Source organism: Blennius ocellaris (genome assembly GCF_963422515.1).
Source record: "Blennius ocellaris genome assembly, chromosome: 13".
NCBI lineage: Eukaryota > Metazoa > Chordata > Actinopteri > Blenniiformes > Blenniidae > Blennius > Blennius ocellaris.
In genome coordinates, this window is record NC_137662.1 from 1,264,932 (window position 1) to 1,289,931 (window position 25,000).

The 25,000-nt window shown below is 45.1% G+C and overlaps 1 protein-coding gene across 4 annotated transcripts in view; it reads right to left on the minus strand.

The window, feature by feature from the left end:
• Positions 1-25,000, minus strand: part of piezo1 (piezo type mechanosensitive ion channel component 1 (Er blood group)) — a 218,743-nt gene that overhangs the window by 51,036 nt on the left and 142,707 nt on the right. For all 4 annotated transcript variants that reach the window (XM_080507823.1, XM_080507825.1, XM_080507824.1 and 1 more), the window contains exons 23-30: positions 15,959-16,063; positions 15,615-15,771; positions 15,289-15,532; positions 14,456-14,552; positions 13,776-13,941; positions 12,835-12,924; positions 2,861-2,952; positions 283-351 (exon numbers count right to left, since the gene is read on the minus strand). In XM_080507823.1, coding sequence (XP_080363949.1) covers positions 283-351; positions 2,861-2,952; positions 12,835-12,924; positions 13,776-13,941; positions 14,456-14,552; positions 15,289-15,532; positions 15,615-15,771; positions 15,959-16,063 — 1,020 coding nt within the window. The remainder of the gene's footprint in view (positions 1-282; positions 352-2,860; positions 2,953-12,834; positions 12,925-13,775; positions 13,942-14,455; positions 14,553-15,288; positions 15,533-15,614; positions 15,772-15,958; positions 16,064-25,000) is intronic.

Here is a 25,000-nt window from a genome sequence, read left to right on the forward strand (position 1 = left end):
AAAGGAACATCACACACTGGGTGAAGCAATGAGGGAACATCACACACTGGGTGGAGCAATGAGAGAACATCACACACTGGGTGGAGCAATGAGGGAACATCACACACTGGGTGGAGCAATGAGGGAACGACACACACTGGGTGGAGCACAACACTGACGTGACTCCATCAGGTGTCCCTCCAGGATGAATAAACATGATGAAATCTATTGATCAGCACTGGGTTGGTATTAAGCAGAAGTCAGGTGATCAGCAGAACCAGGAAGTGAATCATGTGACTTTACCTGTGGCGTGATCCAACCAGGGCCGGTGCCACTTCTTCTTCCTGGACCTCCTCTTCTCCACCTCCATCTCTGGAGACAAACAACGAGCATGAAGAGGAGGAGAACCTTCTGGAGGGAGACTGTCGGTGCTGAACCCAGACTGACTGCAACTATTATACACTGTATCAGCTAATATAGACTGTACCAACTATTATACACTGTAGCAGCTAACATAGACTGTACCAACTATTATACACTGTATCAGCTAATATAGACTGTATCAACTATTATACACTGCATCAGCTAATATAGACTGTACCAACTATTATACACTGCATCAGCTAATATAGACTGTACCAACTATTATACACTGTATCAGCTAATATAGACTGTATCAACTATTATACACTGCATCAGCTAACATAGACTGTACCAACTATTATACACTGTATCAGCTAATATAGACTGTATCAACTATTATACACTGCATCAGCTAATATAGACTGTACCAACTATTATACACTGCATCAGCTAATATAGACTGTACCAACTATTATACACTGTATCAGCTAATATAGACTGTATCAACTATTATACACTGCATCAGCTAATATAGACTGTACCAACTATTATACACTGTATCAGCTAATATAGACTGTACCAACTATTATACACTGTATCAGCTAATATAGACTGCACCAACTATTATACACTGTATCAGCTAATATAGACTGTACCAACTATTATACACTGTATCAGCTAGTATAGACTGTACCAACTATTATACACTGTATCAGCTAATATAGACTGTACCAACTATTATACACTGTATCAGCTAGTATAGACTGTACCAACTATTATACACTGTATCAGCTAGTATAGACTGTACCAACTATTATACACTGTATCAGCTAGTATAGACTGTACCAACTATCATACACTGTATCAGCTAGTATAGACTGTACCAACTATTATACACTGTATCAGCTAGTATAGACTGCACCAACTATTATACACTGTATCAGCTAATATAGACTGTACCAACTATTATACACTGTATCAGCTAATATAGACTGTACCAACTATTATACACTGCATCAGCTAATATAGACTGTACCAACTATTATACACTGTATCAGCTAGTATAGACTGTACCAACTATTATACACTGTATCAGCTAGTATAGACTGCACCAACTATTATACACTGTATCAGCTAGTATAGACTGTACCAACTATTATACACTGTATCAGCTAATATAGACTGCACCAACCATTATACACTGTAGCAGCTAATATAGACTGTACCAACTATTATACACTGTAGCAGCTAATATAGACTGCACCAACTATTATAGATTCTAGCAATTGACAAAAAAGTCACCAAATAATATAGACTGTATCAGCTATTGGACTGAACCAACTATTATAGACTACATCAACTAATATGCTGTATACCGTACCAGCTACTAAAGAATGCATCAAGTAATGGAGACTGTGCAAATATTACAGACTGTACCACATAATGTAGACTGTATCAGCTAATATATATTGTACCAACTATCATAGACTGTATGAACTGATAAAGTCTATGTTGAATAGTGAAAATGAACGGCGCTGCTGGAACAATCGACAGCTTTGTGGGTAAAAAGTCTTCAATTAACGAGTGTTTGTATTTTGGTTGTTTGTCAATATGCTGTTAATGTTTTATAATAGAATGACTCACGTTATTAATATTGGCTATAAAGAGGTCATATTATCATTCACCTCCTCCTCCTGGTCTGGTTGGTCCAGAAACCTCATATTCTAAGTTTCTAAGATTCTCCTCCATTAGAATATTGATCCTAGGAGCTGCATTTAGAATCTGCTGTGTCTCTGTGAGCTGGACTGGCTCCGCCCACACACGCCCATCTTGGGAAGAGGAAGAAGTACTTCCTCTCGTGGTGCCATGTGCCAGAGCAGAGCTGCATAATTGTGGGAGGAGTCAAAGGGGAGGAGCCTACCTTGACTGTGATTGGCTAAAACCCCTGATGACACTATATAGGGTTTGATTTCTGATTGGCTGGTTGGAGCAACACACTTTTTAAGAACTGGAACAATCCAGGGAGAGAGAGGACACACTTCCTTCTCTCCTGGGGCGTCGTTCCAGATGTGGAGACGTTTCTTACTGCTGGAGAACCTTCAAGAAGTGGATTTTGTATAATATGACTTCTTTAAATGCCCACGACATCACAGAGCTGTTTTCTATTGTTGTCACAGTGAGGTGAGACACACCTGCAGTGAGACACACCTGCAGTGAGACACACCTGCAGTGAGACACGCCTGCAGTGAGACACGCCTGCAGTGAGACACACCTGCAGTGAGACACACCTGCAGTGAGACACGCCTGCAGTGAGACACGCCTGCATTCATCACTCTGTCCAACAACGTAAGACAAGGAGGAGTGGAGCTGTGCATGAAGCTCATAAAGCTCATGAAGCTCAGGTTCCTCATGTCACTGAGGTTCCTCATGTTCTCAAGTTCTTCTGGTGTTCATCAGGTTCCTCAGATATTCCTGAGGTTCCTGAGGTTTTGAATCTTCAGGGAAGTAGACGGCCTACCTGTCCTTCCAGCCGATGGACTCTCATCAGAAGGTTCACTGGTTTTATGTCCCTCCCTGTACTTCTGCTGCTTGGAGCGAATTCTCTGCATCCTGAGGAAAAGCACACAGATTAAACTCCACACTCAGATTAACTCCACAGATTAACCCCACACAGATTAAACTCCACACTCAGATTAACTCCACAGATTAACCCCACACAGATTAAACTCCACACTCAGATTAACTCCACAGACTAACTCCACACAGATACAGACACAGATCGAACTAAGACGATTGGGTCATTAATATGAAACCGGCTTATTTTGATGGTACTTTATTTACAACAGTAACAAACTCAACAGCTCAAAGAAAAGTGAATGATTGATTGCCGGATTGATCGAAGGACCTTGCGTTAATAGTTCAGGAGTTTTTGTGGAAGAGATCAGTGTCTTGATCAGCAGTGGTGAATTTAACAATGAGTCACCAGACAAGAAGTGTTTGGTACAGGATGGGTGTGTCCTAATAGTCCCTCCTATTAGGAGATAGGAGGGATTATTAGGAGATAAGAGGGACTATTAGGAGATAGGAGGGACTGTTAGGAGATAGGAGGGACTATTAGAAGATAGGAGAGACTATTAGGAGATAAGAGGGACTATTAGGAGATAGGAGGGACTGTTAGGAGATAAGAGGGACTATTAGGAGATAGGGACTGTTAGGAGATAAGAGGGACTATTAGGAGACAGGAGGGACTATTAGAAGATAGGAGAGAATGTTAGGAGACAAGAGGGACTATTAGGAGATAGGAGAGACTATTAGGAGATAAGAGGGACTATTAGAAGATAGGAGAGACTATTAGGAGATAAGAGGGACTATTAGGAGATAGGAGGGACTGTTAGGAGATAAGAGGGACTATTAGGAGATAGGGACTGTTAGGAGATAAGAGGGACTATTAGGAGACAGGAGGGACTATTAGAAGATAGGAGAGAATGTTAGGAGACAAGAGGGACTATTAGGAGATAGGAGAGAATGTTAGGAGATAAGAGGGACTATTAGGAGATAGGAGGGACTATTAGAAGATAGGAGAGAATGCTAGGAGATAGGATGGACTATTAGGAGATAGGAGGGACTATTAGGAGATAGGAGAGAATGCTAGGAGATAGGAGGGACTATTAGGAGATAGGAGGGACTATTAGAAGATAAGAGAGAATGTTTGGAGACAGGAGGGACTATTAGGAGATAGGAGAGAATGTTAGGAGATAGGAGGGACTATTAGGAGATAGGAGAGAATGTTTGGAGATAGGAGGGACTATTAGGAGATAGGAGGGACTATTAGGAGATAGGAGAGAATGTTAGGAGATAAGAGGGACTATTAGGCGATAGGAGGGACTATTAGGAGATAGGAGAGAATGTTAGGAGACAAGAGGGACTATTAGGAGATAGGAGAGAATGTTAGGAGATAAGAGGGACTATTAGGCGATAGGAGGGACTATTAGAAGATAGGGGAGAATGTTAGGAGATAGGAGGGACTATTAGGAGATAGGAGGGACTACTAGGAGATAGGAGAGAATGTTTGGAGACAGGAGGGACTATTAGGAGATAGGAGGGACTATTAGAAGATAGGAGAGAATGTTAGGAGATAGGAGGGACTATTAGGAGATAGGAGAGAATGTTAGGAGATAAGATGGACTATTAGGCGATAGGAGGGACTATTAGGAGATAGGAGAGAATGATAGGAGATAGGAGGGACTACTAGGAGATAGGAGGGACTATTAGGAGATAAGAGGGACTATTAGGAGATAGGAGGGACTGTTAGGAGATAGGAGGGACTATTAGAAGATAGGAGAGACTATTAGGAGATAAGAGGGACTATTAGGAGATAGGAGGGACTGTTAGGAGATAAGAGGGACTATTAGGAGATAGGGACTGTTAGGAGATAAGAGGGACTATTAGGAGACAGGAGGGACTATTAGAAGATAGGAGAGAATGTTAGGAGACAAGAGGGACTATTAGGAGATAGGAGAGACTATTAGGAGATAAGAGGGACTATTAGAAGATAGGAGAGACCATTAGGAGATAAGAGGGACTATTAGGAGATAGGAGGGACTGTTAGGAGATAAGAGGGACTATTAGGAGATAGGGACTGTTAGGAGATAAGAGGGACTATTAGGAGACAGGAGGGACTATTAGAAGATAGGAGAGAATGTTAGGAGACAAGAGGGACTATTAGGAGATAGGAGAGAATGTTAGGAGATAAGAGGGACTATTAGGAGATAGGAGGGACTATTAGAAGATAGGAGAAAATGTTAGGAGATAGGATGGACTATTAGGAGATAGGAGGGACTATTAGGAGATAGGAGAGAATGCTAGGAGATAGGATGGACTATTAGGAGATAGGAGGGACTATTAGGAGATAGGAGAGAATGCTAGGAGATAGGAGGAACTATTAGGAGATAGGAGGGACTATTAGAAGATAAGAGAGAATGTTTGGAGACAGGAGGGACTATTAGGAGATAGGAGAGAATGTTAGGAGATAGGAGGGACTATTAGGAGATAGGAGAGAATGTTTGGAGATAGGAGGGACTATTAGGAGATAGGAGGGACTATTAGGAGATAGGAGAGAATGTTAGGAGACAAGAGGGACTATTAGGAGATAGGAGAGAATGTTAGGAGATAAGAGGGACTATTAGGCGACAGGAGGGACTATTAGAAGATAGGGGAGAATGTTAGGAGATAGGAGGGACTATTAGGAGATAGGAGGGACTACTAGGAGATAGGAGAGAATGTTAGGAGACAAGAGGGACTATTAGGAGATAGGAGAGAATGTTAGGAGATAGGAGGGACTGTTAGGAGATAAGAGGGACTATTAGGAGATAGGGACTGTTAGGAGATAAGAGGGACTATTAGAAGATAGGAGAGACTATTAGGAGATAAGAGGGACTATTAGGAGATAGGAGGGACTGTTAGGAGATAAGAGGGACTATTAGGAGATAGGGACTGTTAGGAGATAAGAGGGACTATTAGGAGACAGGAGGGACTATTAGAAGATAGGAGAGAATGTTAGGAGACAAGAGGGACTATTAGGAGATAGGAGAGAATGTTAGGAGATAAGAGGGACTATTAGGAGATAGGAGGGACTATTAGAAGATAGGAGAGAATGCTAGGAGATAGGATGGACTATTAGGAGATAGGAGGGACTATTAGGAGATAGGAGAGAATGCTAGGAGATAGGAGGGACTATTAGGAGATAGGAGGGACTATTAGAAGATAAGAGAGAATGTTTGGAGACAGGAGGGACTATTAGGAGATAGGAGAGAATGTTAGGAGATAGGAGGGACTATTAGGAGATAGGAGAGAATGTTTGGAGATAGGAGGGACTATTAGGAGATAGGAGGGACTATTAGGAGATAGGAGAGAATGTTAGGAGATAAGAGGGACTATTAGGCGATAGGAGGGACTATTAGGAGATAGGAGAGAATGTTAGGAGACAAGAGGGACTATTAGGAGATAGGAGAGAATGTTAGGAGATAAGAGGGACTATTAGGCGATAGGAGGGACTATTAGAAGATAGGGGAGAATGTTAGGAGATAGGAGGGACTATTAGGAGATAGGAGGGACTACTAGGAGATAGGAGAGAATGTTTGGAGACAGGAGGGACTATTAGGAGATAGGAGGGACTATTAGAAGATAGGAGAGAATGTTAGGAGATAGGAGGGACTATTAGGAGATAGGAGAGAATGTTAGGAGATAAGAGGGACTATTAGGCGATAGGAGGGACTATTAGGAGATAGGAGAGAATGATAGGAGATAGGAGGGACTACTAGGAGATAGGAGGGACTATTAGGAGATAAGAGGGACTATTAGGAGATAGGAGGGACTGTTAGGAGATAGGAGGGACTATTAGAAGATAGGAGAGACTATTAGGAGATAAGAGGGACTATTAGGAGATAGGAGGGACTGTTAGGAGATAAGAGGGACTATTTGGAGATAGGGACTGTTAGGAGATAAGAGGGACTATTAGGAGACAGGAGGGACTATTAGAAGATAGGAGAGAATGTTAGGAGACAAGAGGGACTATTAGGAGATAGGAGAGACTATTAGGAGATAAGAGGGACTATTAGAAGATAGGAGAGACCATTAGGAGATAAGAGGGACTATTAGGAGATAGGAGGGACTGTTAGGAGATAAGAGGGACTATTAGGAGATAGGGACTGTTAGGAGATAAGAGGGACTATTAGGAGACAGGAGGGACTATTAGAAGATAGGAGAGAATGTTAGGAGACAAGAGGGACTATTAGGAGATAGGAGAGAATGTTAGGAGATAAGAGGGACTATTAGGAGATAGGAGGGACTATTAGAAGATAGGAGAAAATGTTAGGAGATAGGATGGACTATTAGGAGATAGGAGGGACTATTAGGAGATAGGAGAGAATGCTAGGAGATAGGATGGACTATTAGGAGATAGGAGGGACTATTAGGAGATAGGAGAGAATGCTAGGAGATAGGAGGAACTATTAGGAGATAGGAGGGACTATTAGAAGATAAGAGAGAATGTTTGGAGACAGGAGGGACTATTAGGAGATAGGAGAGAATGTTAGGAGATAGGAGGGACTATTAGGAGATAGGAGAGAATGTTTGGAGATAGGAGGGACTATTAGGAGATAGGAGGGACTATTAGGAGATAGGAGAGAATGTTAGGAGACAAGAGGGACTATTAGGAGATAGGAGAGAATGTTAGGAGATAAGAGGGACTATTAGGCGACAGGAGGGACTATTAGAAGATAGGGGAGAATGTTAGGAGATAGGAGGGACTATTAGGAGATAGGAGGGACTACTAGGAGATAGGAGAGAATGTTAGGAGACAAGAGGGACTATTAGGAGATAGGAGAGAATGTTAGGAGATAAGAGGGACTATTAGGCGATAGGAGGGACTATTAGAAGATAGGGGAGAATGTTAGGAGATAGGAGGGACTATTAGGAGATAGGAGGGACTACTAGGAGATAGGAGAGAATGTTTGGAGACAGGAGGGACTATTAGGAGATAGGAGGGACTATTAGAAGATAGGAGAGAATGTTAGGAGATAGGAGGGACTATTAGGAGATAGGAGAGAATGTTAGGAGATAAGAGGGACTATTAGGCGATAGGAGGGACTATTAGGAGATAGGAGAGAATGATAGGAGATAGGAGGGACTACTAGGAGATAGGAGGGACTATTAGGAGATAAGAGGGACTATTAGGAGATAGGAGGGACTGTTAGGAGATAGGAGGGACTATTAGAAGATAGGAGAGACTATTAGGAGATAAGAGGGACTATTAGGAGATAGGAGGGACTGTTAGGAGATAAGAGGGACTATTAGGAGATAGGGACTGTTAGGAGATAAGAGGGACTACTAGGAGACAGGAGGGACTATTAGAAGATAGGAGAGAATGTTAGGAGACAAGAGGGACTATTAGGAGATAGGAGAGACTATTAGGAGATAAGAGGGACTATTAGAAGATAGGAGAGACTATTAGGAGATAAGAGGGACTATTAGGAGATAGGAGGGACTGTTAGGAGATAAGAGGGACTATTAGGAGATAGGGACTGTTAGGAGATAAGAGGGACTATTAGGAGACAGGAGGGACTATTAGAAGATAGGAGAGAATGTTAGGAGACAAGAGGGACTATTAGGAGATAGGAGAGAATGTTAGGAGATAAGAGGGACTATTAGGAGATAGGAGGGACTATTAGAAGATAGGAGAAAATGTTAGGAGATAGGATGGACTATTAGGAGATAGGAGGGACTATTAGGAGATAGGAGAGAATGCTAGGAGATAGGATGGACTATTAGGAGATAGGAGGGACTATTAGGAGATAGGAGAGAATGCTAGGAGATAGGAGGGACTATTAGGAGATAGGAGGGACTATTAGAAGATAAGAGAGAATGTTTGGAGACAGAAGGGACTATTAGGAGATAGGAGAGAATGTTAGGAGATAGGAGGGACTATTAGGAGATAGGAGAGAATGTTTGGAGATAGGAGGGACTATTAGGAGATAGGAGGGACTATTAGGAGATAGGAGAGAATGTTAGGAGATAAGAGGGACTATTAGACGATAGGAGGGACTATTAGGAGATAGGAGAGAATGTTAGGAGATAAGAGGGACTATTAGGCGATAGGAGGGACTATTAGAAGATAGGGGAGAATGTTAGGAGATAGGAGGGACTACTAGGAGATAGGAGAGAATGTTTGGAGACAGGAGGGACTATTAGGAGATAGGAGGGACTATTAGAAGATAGGAGAGAATGTTAGGAGATAGGAGGGACTATTAGGAGATAGGAGAGAATGTTAGGAGATAAGAGGGACTATTAGGCGATAGGAGGGACTATTAGGAGATAGGAGAGAATGATAGGAGATAGGAGGGACTACTAGGAGATAGGAGGGACTATTAGAAGATAGGAGAAAATGCTAGGAGACAGGAGGGACTATTAGGAGATAGGAGGGACTAGTAGAAGATAGGAGAGAATGTTAGGAGATAGGAGGGACTATTAGGAGATAGGAGAGAATGTTAGGAGATAGGAGAGAATGTTTGGAGACAGGAGGGACTATTACGAGATAGGAGGGACTATTAGAAGATAGGAGGGACTATTGGAAGATAGGAGAGAATGTTAGGAGATAGGATGGACTATTAGGAGATAGGAGGGACTATTGGAAGATAGGAGAGAATGTTAGGAGATAGGGGGACTATTAGGAGATAGGAGGGACTATTAGAAGATAGGAGAGAATGTTAGGAGATAAGAGGGACTATTAGGCAATAGGAGGGACTATTAGGAGATAGGAGAGAATGATAGGAGATAGGAGGGACTACTAGGAGATAGGAGGGACTATTAGAAGATAGGAGAAAATGCTAGGAGACAGGAGGGACCATTAGGAGATAGGAGGGACTATTAGAAGATAGGAGAGAATGTTAGGAGATAGGAGGGACTATTAGGAGATAGGAGAGAATGTTTGGAGACAGGAGAGAATGTTTGGAGACAGGAGGGGCTATTACGAGATAGGAGGGACTATTAGAAGATAGGAGGGACTATTGGAAGATAGGAGAGAATGTTAGGAGATAGGAGGGACTATTAGGAGATAGGAGGGACTATTGGAAGATAGGAGAGAATGTTAGGAGATAGGAGGGACTATTAGGAGATAGGAGGGACTATTAGAAGATAGGAGAGAATGTTAGGAGATAGGATGGACTATTAGGAGATAGGAGGGACTATTAGGAGATAGGAGAGAATGTTAGGAGATAGGAGGGACTACTAGGAGATAGGAGTGACTATTAGGAGATAGGAGAGAATGTTAGGAGATAGGAGGGACTATTAGGAGGTAGGAGAGAATGTTAGGAGATAGGAGGGACTATTAAGAGATAGGAGGGACTATTAGGAGATAGGAGAGAATGTTAGGAGATAGGAGGGACGATTAGGAGATAGGAGGGACTATTAGGAGATATGAGGGACTATTAGGAGATAGGAGATAATGTTAGGAGATAGGAGGGACTACTAGGAGATAGGAGGGACTATTAGGAGATAGGAGATAATGTTAGGAGATAGGAGGGACTACTAGGAGATAGGAGGGACTATTTGAAGATAGGAGAGAATGTTAGGAGATAGGAGGGACTATTAGGAGATAGGAGGGATTATTAGAAGATAGGAGGGACTGTTAGGAGATAGGAGGGACTATTAGGAGATAGGAGATAATGTTGGGAGATAGGATGGACTATTAGGAGATAGGAGGGACTACTAGGAGAAAGGAGGGACTGTTAGGAGATAGGAGAGAATGTTAGGAGATAGGAGGGACTATTAGGAGATAGGAGAGAATGTTAGGAGATAGGAGAGAATGTTTGGAGACAGGAGGGACTATTACGAGATAGGAGGGACTATTAGAAGATAGGAGAGAATGTTAGGAGATAGGAGGGACTATTAGGAGATAGGAGGGACTATTAGAAGATAGGAGAGAATGTTAGGAGATAGGATGGATTATTAGGAGATAGGAGGGACTATTAGGAGATAGGAGAGAATGTTAGGAGATAGGAGGGACTACTAGGAGATAGGAGGAACTATTAGGAGATAGGAGAGAATGTTAGGAGATAGGAGGGACTATTAGAAGATAGGAGAGAATGTTAGGAGATAGGAGGGACTATTAGGAGATAGGAGGGACTATTAGAAGATAGGAGAGAATGTTAGGAGATAGGATGGACTACTAGGAGATAGGAGGGACTATTAGGAGATAGGAGAGAATGGTAGGAGATAGGCGGGACTATTAGGAGATAGGAGGGACTATTAGGAGATAGGAGAGAATGTTAGGAGATAGGAGGGACTATTTGAAGATAGGAGAGACTATTTGAAGATAGGAGAGAATGTTAGGAGATAGGGGGACTATTAGGAGATAGGAGGGACTATTAGAAGATAGGAGAGAATGTTAGGAGATAGGAGGGACTATTAGGAGATAGGAGAGAATGTTTGGAGATAGGAGGGACTATTAAGAGATAGGAGGGACTATTAGGAGATAGGAGAGAATGTTAGGAGATAGGAGGGACGATTAGGAGATAGGAGGGACTATTAGGAGATAGGAGAGAATGTTAGGAGATAGGAGGGACTATTAGGAGATAGGAGGGACTATTAGGAGATAGGAGAGAATGTTAGGAGATAGGAGGGACTACTAGGAGATAGGAGGGACTGTTAGGAGATAGGATGGACTATTAGGAGATAGGCGGGACTGCTAGGAGATAGGAGGGACTATTAGGAGATAGGAGGGACTATCAGAAGATAGGAGATAATGTTAGGAGATAGGAGGGACTACTAGGAGATAGGAGGGACTATTTGAAGATAGGAGAGAATGTTAGGAGATAGGAGGGACTATTAGGAGATAGGAGGGATTATTAGAAGATAGGAGGGACTGTTAGGAGATAGGAGGGACTATTAGGAGATAGGAGGGACTATTAGAATATAGGAGAGAATGTTAGGAGATAGGGGGGACTATTAGGAGATAGGAGGGACTGTTAGAATATAGGAGAGAATGTTAGGAGATAGGGGGGACTATTAGGAGATAGGAGGGACTGTTAGGAGATAGGAGGGACTATTAGGAGATAGGAGGGACTGTTAGGAGATAGGATGGACTATTAGGAGATAGGAGGGACTGCTAGGAGATAGGAGGGACTATTAGGAGATAGGAGGGACTATTAGGAGATAGGAGAGAATGCTAGGAGATAGGAGGGACTATTAGGAGATAGGAGGGACTAATAGAAGATAGGAGAGAATGTTAGGAGATAGGGGGGACTACTAGGAGATAGGAGGGACTGTTAGGAGATAGGAGGGACTATTAGGAGATAGGAGAGAATGTTAGGAGATAGGATGGACTATTAGGAGACAGGAGGGACTATTAGGAGAAAGAAGGGACTGTTAGGAGATAGGAGGGACTGTTAGGAGATAGGAGGGAGTGTTAGGAGATATGATGGACTATTAGGAGATAGGAGGGACTGTTAGGAGATAGGAGGGACTATTAGGAGATAGGAGGGACTATTAGGAGATAGGGGGACTGATAGGAGATAGGAGGGACTATTGGGAGATAGGAGGGACTATTGGTAGATAGGGGGGACTGATAGGAGATAGGAGGGACTATTGGGAGATAGGAGGGACTATTGGGAGATAGGAGGGACTATTGGGAGATAGGAGGGACTATTAGGAGATAAGAGAGAATATTAGGAGATAGGAGGGACTGTTAGGAGATAGGAGGGACTATTGGTAGATAGGGGGGACTGATAGGAGATAGGAGGGACTATTGGGAGATAGGAGGGACTATTGGGAGATAGGAGGGACTATTGGTAGATAGGGGGGACTGTTAGGAGATAGGAGGGACTATTGGTAGATAGGGGGGACTGTTAGGAGATAGGAGGGACTATTAGGATGCAGCCAAAGTGTTTGTTACAGGAAGTGACCAACAGCCAGGTGACGGGGTTCTAGATTACTCACGATCTCTTGAGCTGTGACAGACTCTTCTGCTCCGCCTGCTGGTGGAACCGGATGTTCTTGCCGATGCTCGCCTTGAACAGCTCGAAGCCCCTGCTCAGATTAAAACAGATGTTACACAGATTAAAAGAATTGTTACTCTAATTCAAACTGGTGTTACTTCTCCAGGAGGTCGTGTCTGTTGGTCTCTGTTTCTCAACTGGAGGCCTGTTTCTCACCTGGAGGGTCTCTATTTCTCACCTGAAGGCCTGTTTCTCACCTGAAGGCCTGTTTCTCACCTGCAGGGTCTCTGTTTCTCACCTGAAGGCCTGTTTCTCACCTGGAGGCCTGTTTCTCACCTGAAGGCCTGTTTCTCACCTGCAGGGTCTCTGTTTCTCACCTGAAGGCCTGTTTCTCACCTGGAGGCCTGTTTCTCACCTGCAGGGTCTCTGTTTCTCACCTGGAGGCCTGTTTCTCACCTGAAGGCCTGTTTCTCACCTGCAGGTTCTCTGTTTCTCACCTGAAGGCCTGTTTCTCACCTGCAGGGTCTCTGTTTCTCACCTGGAGGCCTGTTTCTCACCTGAAGGCCTGTTTCTCACCTGCAGGTTCTCTGTTTCTCACCTGGAGGCCTGTTTCTCACCTGCAGGGTCTCTGTTTCTCACCTGAAGGCCTGTTTCTCACCTGCAGGTTCTCTGTTTCTCACCTGAAGGCCTGTTTCTCACCTGCAGGGTCTCTGTTTCTCACCTGGAGGCCTGTTTCTCACCTGAAGGCCTGTTTCTCACCTGCAGGTTCTCTGTTTCTCACCTGGAGGCCTGTTTCTCACCTGCAGGGTCTCTGTTTCTCACCTGGAGGCCTGTTTCTCACCTGCAGGTTCTCTGTTTCTCACCTGAAGGCCTGTTTCTCACCTGCAGGGTCTCTGTTTCTCACCTGGAGGCCTGTTTCTCACCTGAAGGCCTGTTTCTCACCTGGAGGCCTGTTTGGCCGACGCCTGCAGTTCGGCCGTCACGTGCAGGAAGTAGAAGCTGAGGAAGATCCGCCTCTGCAGCAACAGGCAGAGGAAACAGATACTGTCCCAGATGATTCCAGCCTCCTCCACGGGGAGGCTGCAGGTCTCCGAGCTCACAGACATTGCTGCAACACAGCAACACAGCAACACAGCAACGTCAACAAGACGGCTCGCGAGCCAGCGGCTCTGCTTCTCAGTGTGCAGCTCTTGGATCCCTTAACTGAAGTCAAGGTGGCCCTTCCAGCTAAAAGTAGTTCTCCTGTGAAACTCAGGGTTTGGATTTTCTTAAGTCGTCCTCAAACACCCTTGACAGCATGGCCAGTAAACCAAGGCTCCGTCCAGACACTGTTCAGAAGTGCTTCATTTACCTCCTCTCACCATTTCTTTCCTGTGACTGTTTGCTTCTTGCCACTGTTTACTTCCTATCTATGTTTACTTCCTGTCATTTACTTCCTGTCAATATGTTCATCTCATCCCGTTTACTTCCTGTTACTGTTAATCTCCTGTTACTGTTTACTTCCTATCAATGTTTACTTCCTGTTATTTACTTTCTGTCAATGTTTACTTCCTGTCACATTTACTTCCTGCCACACTTTACTTCCTGTAAATGTTTACTTCCTGATTAGTTACACTACTTACGGTCATAGTATCCTTTGACGGTGCAGACGAGACTGAAGAGCTGGATCACCCAACAGAATCCGTTCTGCATCTCCACCACGAACACACAGGCCAGGATCTGACACACACACACACACACACACACACACACACACACACACACACACACACACACACACACACACACACACACACACACACACACACACACACACACACACACACACACACACACACACACACCAAAAGGTCACTTCATGTACTTTGGAAAAATACCTGATGAAGAAAAACCAAACAGTAACAGACATCGTTCGTCTCCTCGTGTGTCTGGATGGAGGATCAGTGAGTCCAATGACCTCCTAGACCTCCCAGACCAGACCAGAATCCTGGACCTGGTCTTCCAACTTCATCACTCTGTCACTCCATCACTTCATCATTCTATCACTCCTTATCTCTATCATTTTATTTAACTCGCTTCATTGCTCCATCAATCTGTCACTCATCAATCTGTCACTCATTAATCTGTCACTCATCAATCTGTCACTCATCAATCTGTCACTCATCAATCTGTCACTCATCAATCTGTCACTCATTAATCTGTCACTCATCAATCTGTCACTCATCAATCTGTCACTCATCAATCTGTCACTCATTAATCTGTCACTCATCAATCTGTCACTCATCAATCTGTCACTCATCAATCTGTCACTCATCACTCCGTAGAATCCAAGAATGCCATGTTGGAGTGGTCGAAGCGGAGAGTGACGGCGGCCATGTTGGAGTATTAGAAGTGGACAATGACGGCGGCCATGTTGGAGCATTAGAAGTGGACAATGAGTGGAGTGTTGGCTCACCGACAGCAGGTTCTTGGAAATGATGACGGCCACAGTGTAGATAATGAGACAGTCCCACAGGGTGAGCCGGGTCCGGGATGGCTTCACCAGCAGCCTGGTTCCAAACAGCAGGAAGAAGAAGCTGGCCAGCAGGTAGCCAAGACCGAAGACCGAGATCCTGGTGGCCCCTGTCACGAAGACCACTGCCAGCACCAGCCAGAAGAAGTGACGGAACACCAGGACTTTGGCCATGTCCAGGTAACACCTGGAAGACCACCACAGACCAGTACAGTCACCAAAACAGAGACCAAAGCACACAAACGCTCACGCCTACACTCACACAGTACCTGCAGTGGATGAAGTTGGGGGCGGGATTAAACAGACGACCTTCCAGGGGTTCAGGGTCGTCAGAGTTCTCTCCTGCGAGGACCATCCACTCCTCCATGAGCTCGTTGTCAAACACCTGCCACTGCTGGGACGCACACATCAGCAGAACAAAGTCCGCTGAGGACACACAACGGCACAACATCAACAAAATATCAACACCGCCACACACATCAGTTCATGTCAACAGAAGAAATGTAGAATCATTCTGAGCTACTGATCTGGAAGCTGCAACACAAGAGGAAAGAAGAGACACAGGCTGACAGACTGATCGACACTGGTATGGAATGAAGAAATGAAGACTGACCGATGAGGTTCCTGGAGTTGGGCACAGTGTAGAAATCTGGCAGATAAATCCATTTAATGAGAGCCGAGTTCATGAGGACTGGAGTGTTCCACCGCCACGGGTAGTCTGTAACACACACACACACACACACACACACACACACACACACACACACACACACACACACACACACACACACACACACACACACACACACACACACACACACACACACACACACACACACACGGTTCCTTCCTGTTAGGTCAGTCTGGTTCTCACCACATCCCCTCTGTTTCAGGGATCTCGGTTCTTGTCAGGCTTTCCTCATACAAGTGGGACTTTGAGCTACAATCCCGGTCTTACACTTCAGACTGAGCCTGTATGGCCTCACTCGTGGTTCTTCTGACAGGTCCAGTTAGGGAATGAGGAACAATGAGGTAGAGCCAATCCTCAGTTAGTCAGACCTACCAACCTAACAGTTTTGACCCTGTCAGTATTGGTTCTGATTGCAAGAATCCAGATCCCTCAATGGTCTCCACCGTGCACCTTTCAGCCACAACACCAAACCCATAACCCTGGCTCTCGCCGGGAACCACCGGGACAGCTTCACCTTTCCCCTCAGCAAGTACCCATAGTTGTAGAGCCACAATCCCAGGATTGAATGGTTCACTCATTCAAGTAGGAGGTTAGTGCCTGGAGTCCCCACTGTCTGAGGCATTGTCTGCATTCTACCTTAACTCCATCCGCCACGTCAGAGCCATCCCTGGTGGAGTCCAATAATCTCCCCCAAGTACCCACTGCCTTTCACAACTTGGTTCCTGTATTCAATAAGGACAAGGCACTCTCTATAGCCCTGCATCGTCCATGTATGACCTGCTTCCTGGAGCCACTTACCCCGCAGTCACCTGTACAACCTGTCTAAACCAGACCAGGCCACGGTGGAGCCCTACATCCATCAGTCCTTGGCTACAGGCATCATCTGACCTTTGTCATCCCCAGATGAGGCTCAATCCTTCTTCGTGAGGAAAAAGGATGGTTCACTGCACCGGGGCATCGAAATCAGAAGTCTCAATGATATCATAGTCAAGAATCGGTACCTGCAACCTCTTCTCAGTTCTACTTTCGCTCCTCCCCATGGATCCGCCATCTTCACAAAATTGGACCCCCAGAATGCTTATCATCTGGTACGCATTTGTGAGGGAGCTGATGCAAGACGCCGTCACATTGAGAACCTGGTCATGCCTGTTAGACTCACCGATGCCCCTGCTGTTTTCAAGAACCTAATGGACAATATTGATCGCTTTGTGTCCATCTACCTTGACAACCTCCTCCTCCTGTGACCCTGAGGCTGAGAAGCACACCCAGCATGTCTACCATATCTTGACGTGACTCCAGGAAAAAACCCCATACTGTATGTCAAGGGCTTCCTTACTTACGCCCATACTGTCTACCTGCCTAACTATCTGTCTAAATACCTGTCTACCTGCCTAACTACCTGCCTAACTACCTGTCTACCTGTCTTGCTACCTGTCTACCTGCCTAACTACCTGTCTCAATACCTGTCTACCTGCCTAACTACCTGTCTACCTGCCTAACTATCTGTCTAAAGACCTGTCTACCTGCCTAACTACCTGTCTTGCTATGTGTCTACCTGCCTAACTACCTGTCTACCTGCCTAACTATCTGTCTAAATACCTGTCTACCTGCCTAACTACCTGCCTAACTACCTGTCTACCTGTCTTGCTACCTGTCTACCTGCCTAACTACCTGTCTCAATACCTGTCTACCTGTCTTGCTACCTGTCTACCTGCCTAACTACCTGTCTACCTGTCTTGCTACCTGTTTACCTGCCTAACTACCTGCCTAACTACCTGTCTACCTGTCTTGCTACCTGTCTACCTGCCTAACTACCTGTCTCAATACCTGTCTACCTGCCTAACTACCTGTCTACCTGCCTAACTATCTGTCTAAAGACCTGTCTACCTGCCTAACTACCTGTCTACCTGTCTTGCTACCTGTCTACCTGCCTAACTACCTGTCTACCTGCCTAACTACCTGTCTACCTGCCTAACTATCTGTCTAAAGACCTGTCTACCTGCCTAACTACCTGCCTAACTACCTGTCTCCCTGTCTCGCTACCTGTCTAACTGATTGCCTGCCTAACAACCTGTCTCGCTACTGGTCTACCTGCCTAACTACCTGTCTACCTGTCTCGCTACCTGTCTACCTGCTTACCTGCCTAACAACCTGTCTACCTGCCTGCCTGCCTAACTACCTGCCTAACAACCTGTCTACCTGCCTGCCTGCCTAACTATCTGTCTAAATACCTGTCTACCTGCCTAACTACCTGCCTAACTACCTGTCTACCTGTCTTGCTACCTGTCTACCTGCCTAACTACCTGCCTAACTACCTGTCTACCTGTCTTGCTACCTGTCTACCTGCCTAACTACCTGTCTCAATACCTGTCTACCTGCCTAACTACCTGTCTACCTGCCTAACTATCTGTCTAAAGACCTGTCTACCTGCCTAACTACCTGTCTTGCTATGTGTCTACCTGCCTAACTACCTGTCTACCTGCCTAACTATCTGTCTAAATACCTGTCTACCTGCCTAACTACCTGCCTAACTACCTGTCTACCTGTCTTGCTACCTGTCTACCTGCCTAACTACCTGTCTCAATACCTGTCTACCTGTCTTGCTACCTGTCTACCTGCCTAACTACCTGTCTACCTGTCTTGCTACCTGTTTACCTGCCTAACTACCTGCCTAACTACCTGTCTACCTGTCTTGCTACCTGTCTACCTGCCTAACTACCTGTCTCAATACCTGTCTACCTGCCTAACTACCTGTCTACCTGCCTAACTATCTGTCTAAAGACCTGTCTACCTGCCTAACTACCTGTCTACCTGTCTTGCTACCTGTCTACCTGCCTAACTACCTGTCTACCTGCCTAACTACCTGTCTACCTGCCTAACTATCTGTCTAAAGACCTGTCTACCTGCCTAACTACCTGCCTAACTACCTGTCTCCCTGTCTCGCTACCTGTCTAACTGATTGCCTTTCTAACAACCTGTCTCGCTACTGGTCTACCTGCCTAACTACCTGTCTACCTGTCTCGCTACCTGTCTACCTGCTTACCTGCCTAACAACCTGTCTACCTGCCTGCCTGCCTAACTACCTGCCTAACAACCTGTCTACCTGCCTGCCTGCCTAACTACCTGCCTAACTACCTGTCTACCTGCCTAAATACCTGCCTAACTACCTGTCTCCCTGTCTCGCTACCTGCCTACCTGCCTAACTACCTGTCTCGCTACCTGTCTACCTACCTAACTACCTGTCTAAATACCTGTCTACCTGCCTAACTACCTGTCTACCTGTCCAACTATCTGTCTAAATACCTGTCTACCTGACTAACTAACTGTCTACCTGCCTAACTATCTGTCTAATACCTGTCTACCTGCCTAACTACCTGCCTACCTGCCTGCCTGCCCAACTACCTGCCTAACTACCTGTCTACCTGTCTAGCAACCTGTCGACCTGCTTGCCTGCCTAACAACCTGTCTACCTGTCTGTCTGCCGCTTCTAAAGTCACACTCAGCCCAACTTCAAGAATCGTCGCTCTGCTCCTGCAGTCAGTCTGACTCCTGGCAAACAGCTCAACCTGTCAGCACTCCGTAACTGTTACTGAAGGAAGATGCTATATAATCTGATGTTAGAGGAGGAAGATGCTCTATAATCTGGTGTTAGAGGAGGAAGATGTTCTATCATCTGATGTTAGAGGAGGAAGATGCTCTGTAGTCTGACGTTAGAGGTGGACAATGCTCTATAATCTGATGTCAGAGGAAGAAGATGCTCTATAATCTGATGTCAGAGGAAGAAGATGCTCTATAATCTGATGTCAGAGGAAGAAGATGCTCTATAATCTGATGTTAGAGGAAGAAGATGCTCAATAATCTGGATGTTAGAAGAGGAAGATGCTCTATAATCTGATGTCAGAGGAAGAAGATGCTCAATAATCTGGATGTTAGAAGAGGAAGATGCTCTATAATCTGATGTTAGAGGAGGAAGATGCTCTATAATCTGGATTAGAGGAGGAAGATGCTCAATAATCTGGATGTTAGAGGAGGAAGATGCTCTATAATCTGACGTTAGAGGAGGAAGATGCTTTATAATCTGACGTTAGAGGAGGAAGATGCTCTATAATCTGATGTTGGAGGAGGAAGATGCTCTATAATCTGATGTTGGAGGAGGAACATGCTCTATAATCTGATGTTAGAGGAGGAAGATGCTCTATAATCTGATGTTAGAGGAGGAAGATGCTCTATAATGTGGAGTCATTCTCATAGTAATCAATTATTATTATTAGATGATGAGCATTGTATGGATGAGCAGTGTATGGATGAGCAGTGTGTGGATGAGCAGTGTATGGATGAGCAGTGTATGGATGAGCAGTGTAAGGATGAGCAGTGTATGGATGAGCAGTGTATGGATGAGCAGTGTGTGGATGAGCAGTGTATGGATGAGCAGTGTATGGATGAGCAGTGTAAGGATGAGCAGTGTATGGATGAGCAGTGTATGGATGAGCAGTGTAAGGATGAGCAGTGTATGGATGAGCAGTGTAAGGATGAGCAGTGTAAGGATGAGCAGTGTAAGGATGAGAAGTGTATGGATGAGCAGTGTAAGGATGAGAAGTGTATGGATGAGCAGTGTAAGGATGAGCAGTGTATGGATGAGCAGTGTATGGATGAGAAGTGTAAGGATGAGCAGTGTATGGATGAGCAGTGTGTGGATGAGCAGTGTAAGGATGAGCAGTGTATGGATGAGCAGTGTGTGGATGAGCAGTGTAAGGATGAGCAGTGTATGGATGAGCAGTGTAAGGATGAGCAGTGTAAGGATGAGCAGTGTATGGATGAGCAGTGTATGGATGAGCAGTGTAAGGATGAGCAGTGTATGGATGAGCAGTGTATGGATGAGCAGTGTAAGGATGAGCAGTGTATGGATGAGCAGTGTAAGGATGAGCAGTGTAAGGATGAGCAGTGTATGGATGAGCAGTGTATGGATGAGCAGTGTAAGGATGAGCAGTGTATGGATGAGCAGTGTAAGGATGAGCAGTGTAAGGATGAGCAGTGTATGGATGAGCAGTGTAAGGATGAGCAGTGTATGGATGAGCAGTGTATGGATGAGCAGTGTAAGGATGAGCAGTGTAAGGATGAGCAGTGTGTGGATGAGCAGTGTAAGGATGAGAAGTGTATGGATGAGCAGTGTATGGATGAGCAGTGTAAGGATGAGCAGTGTAAGGATGAGCAGTGTATGGATGAGCAGTGTATGGATGAGCAGTGTATGGATGAGCAGTGTAAGGATGAGCAGTGTATGGATGAGCAGTGTATGGATGAGCAGTGTATGGATGAGCAGTGTGTGGATGAGCAGTGTAAGGATAAGCAGTGTAAGGATGAGAAGTGTATGGATGAGCAGTGTAAGGATGAGCAGTGTATGGATGAGCAGTGTAAGGATGAGAAGTGTATGGATGAGCAGTGTAAGGATGAGCAGTGTATAGATGAGCAGTGTATGGATGAGCAGTGTATGGATGAGCAGTGTAAGGATAAGCAGTGTAAGGATGAGAAGTGTATGGATGAGCAGTGTATAGATGAGCAGTGTATAGATGAGCAGTGTATGGATGAGCAGTGTATGGATGAGCAGTGTTTGGATGAGCAGTGTAAGGATGAGCAGTGTATGGATGAGCAGTGTATGGATGAGCAGTGTAAGGATGAGCAGTGTATGGATGAGCAGTGTGTGGATGAGCAGTGTGTGGATGAGCAGTGTGTGGATGAGCAGTGTAAGGATGAGCAGTGTAAGGATGAGCAGTGTAAGGATGAGAAGTGTATGGATGAGCAGTGTATGGATGAGCAGTGTATGGATGAGCAGTGTAAGGATGAGCAGTGTATGGATGAGCAGTGTATGGATGAGCAGTGTATGGATGAGCAGTGTATGGATGAGCAGTTTAAGGATGAGCAGTGTAAGGATGAGAAGTGTATGGATGAGCAGTGTATGGATGAGCAGTGTATGGATGAGCAGTGTAAGGATGAGCAGTGTATGGATGAGCAGTGTATGGATGAGCAGTGTATGGATGAGCTGTGTAAGGATGAGCAGTGTATAGATGAGCAGTGTATGGATGAGCAGTGTATGGATGAGCAGTGTATGGATGAGCAGTGTAAGGATAAGCAGTGTATGGATGAGCAGTGTATGGATGAGCAGTGTATGGATGAGCAGTGTATGGATGAGCAGTGTATGGATGAGCAGTGTAAGGATGAGCAGTGTAAGGATGAGAAGTGTATGGATGAGCAGTGTATGGATGAGCAGTGTATGGATGAGCAGTGTAAGGATGAGCAGTGTATGGATGAGCAGTGTATGGATGAGCAGTGTATGGATGAGCAGTGTGTGGATGAGCAGTGTAAGGATAAGCAGTGTAAGGATGAGAAGTGTATGGATGAGCAGTGTAAGGATGAGCAGTGTATGGATGAGCAGTGTAAGGATGAGAAGTGTATGGATGAGCAGTGTAAGGATGAGCAGTGTATAGATGAGCAGTGTATGGATGAGCAGTGTATGGATGAGCAGTGTAAGGATAAGCAGTGTAAGGATGAGAAGTGTATGGATGAGCAGTGTATAGATGAGCAGTGTATAGATGAGCAGTGTATGGATGAGCAGTGTATGGATGAGCAGTGTTTGGATGAGCAGTGTAAGGATGAGCAGTGTATGGATGAGCAGTGTATGGATGAGCAGTGTAAGGATGAGCAGTGTATGGATGAGCAGTGTGTGGATGAGCAGTGTGTGGATGAGCAGTGTGTGGATGAGCAGTGTAAGGATGAGCAGTGTAAGGATGAGCAGTGTAAGGATGAGAAGTGTATGGATGAGCAGTGTATGGATGAGCAGTGTATGGATGAGCAGTGTAAGGATGAGCAGTGTATGGATGAGCAGTGTATGGATGAGCAGTGTATGGATGAGCAGTGTATGGATGAGCAGTTTAAGGATGAGCAGTGTAAGGATGAGAAGTGTATGGATGAGCAGTGTATGGATGAGCAGTGTATGGATGAGCAGTGTAAGGATGAGCAGTGTATGGATGAGCAGTGTATGGATGAGCAGTGTATGGATGAGCTGTGTAAGGATGAGCAGTGTATAGATGAGCAGTGTATGGATGAGCAGTGTATGGATGAGCAGTGTATGGATGAGCAGTGTAAGGATAAGCAGTGTATGGATGAGCAGTGTATGGATGAGCAGTGTATGGATGAGCAGTGTATGGATGAGCAGTGTATGGATGAGCAGTGTAAGGATGAGCAGTGTAAGGATGAGAAGTGTATGGATGAGCAGTGTATGGATGAGCAGTGTATGGATGAGCAGTGTAAGGATGAGCAGTGTATGGATGAGCAGTGTATGGATGAGCAGTGTATGGATGAGCAGTGTATGGATGAGAAGTGTATGGATGAGCAGTGTATAGATGAGCAGTGTATAGATGAGCAGTGTATGGATGAGCAGTGTATGGATGAGCAGTGTAAGGATGAGCAGTGTATGGATGAGCAGTGTATGGATGAGCAGTGTATGGATGAGCAGTGTATGGATGAGAAGTGTATGGATGAGCAGTGTAAGGATGAGCAGTGTATGGATGAGCAGTGTATAGATGAGCAGTGTATAGATGAGCAGTGTATGGATGAGCAGTGTATGGATGAGCAGTGTTTGGATGAGCAGTGTAAGGATGAGCAGTGTGTGGATGAGCAGTGTCTGGATGAGCAGTGTATGGATGAGCAGTGTATGGATGAGCAGTGTATGGATGAGCAGTGTAAGGATGAGCAGTGTGTGGATGAGCAGTGTGTGGATGAGCAGTGTGTGGATGAGCAGTGTATGGATGAGCAGTGTATGGATGAGCAGTGTATGGATGAGCAGTGTATGGATGAGCAGTGTAAGGATGAGAAGTGTATGGATGAGCAGTGTATAGATGAGCAGTGTATAGATGAGCAGTGTATGGATGAGCAGTGTATGGATGAGCAGTGTTTGGATGAGCAGTGTAAGGATGAGCAGTGTGTGGATGAGCAGTGTCTGGATGAGCAGTGTATGGATGAGCAGTGTATGGATGAGCAGTGTATGGATGAGCAGTGTAAGGATGAGCAGTGTGTGGATGAGCAGTGTGTGGATGAGCAGTGTGTGGATGAGCAGTGTGTGGATGAGCAGTGTAAGGATGAGCAGTGTAAGGATGAGCAGTGTAAGGATGAGAAGTGTATGGATGAGCAGTGTATGGATGAGCAGTGTATGGATGAGCAGTGTAAGGATGAGCAGTGTATGGATGAGCAGTGTAAGGATGAGCAGTGTATGGATGAGCAGTGTAAGGATGAGCAGTGTATGGATGAGCAGTGTATGGATGAGCAGTGTATGGATGAGCAGTGTATGGATGAGCAGTGTAAGGATGAGCAGTGTAAGGATGAGAAGTGTATGGATGAGCAGTGTATGGATGAGCAGTGTATGGATGAGCAGTGTAAGGATGAGCAGTGTATGGATGAGCAGTGTATGGATGAGCAGTGTATGGATGAGCAGTGTAAGGATGAGCATTGTATGGATGAGCAGTGTAAGGATGAGCAGTGTGTGGATGAGCAGTGTATGGATGAGCAGTGTATGGATGAGCAGTGTAAGGATGAGCAGTGTATGGATGAGCAGTGTATGGATGAGCAGTGTATGGATGAGCAGTGTAAGGATGAGCAGTGTAAGGATGAGAAGTGTATGGATGAGCAGTGTATGGATGAGCAGTGTATGGATGAGCAGTGTATGGATGAGCAGTGTAAGGATGAGCAGTGTATGGATGAGCAGTGTATGGATGAGCAGTGTATGGATGAGCAGTGTAAGGATGAGCATTGTATGGATGAGCAGTGTAAGGATGAGCAGTGTGTGGATGAGCAGTGTATGGATGAGCAGTGTATGGATGAGCAGTGTAAGGATGAGCAGTGTATAGATGAGCAGTGTATGGATGAGCAGTGTATGGATGAGCAGTGTATGGATGAGCAGTGTATGGATGAGCAGTG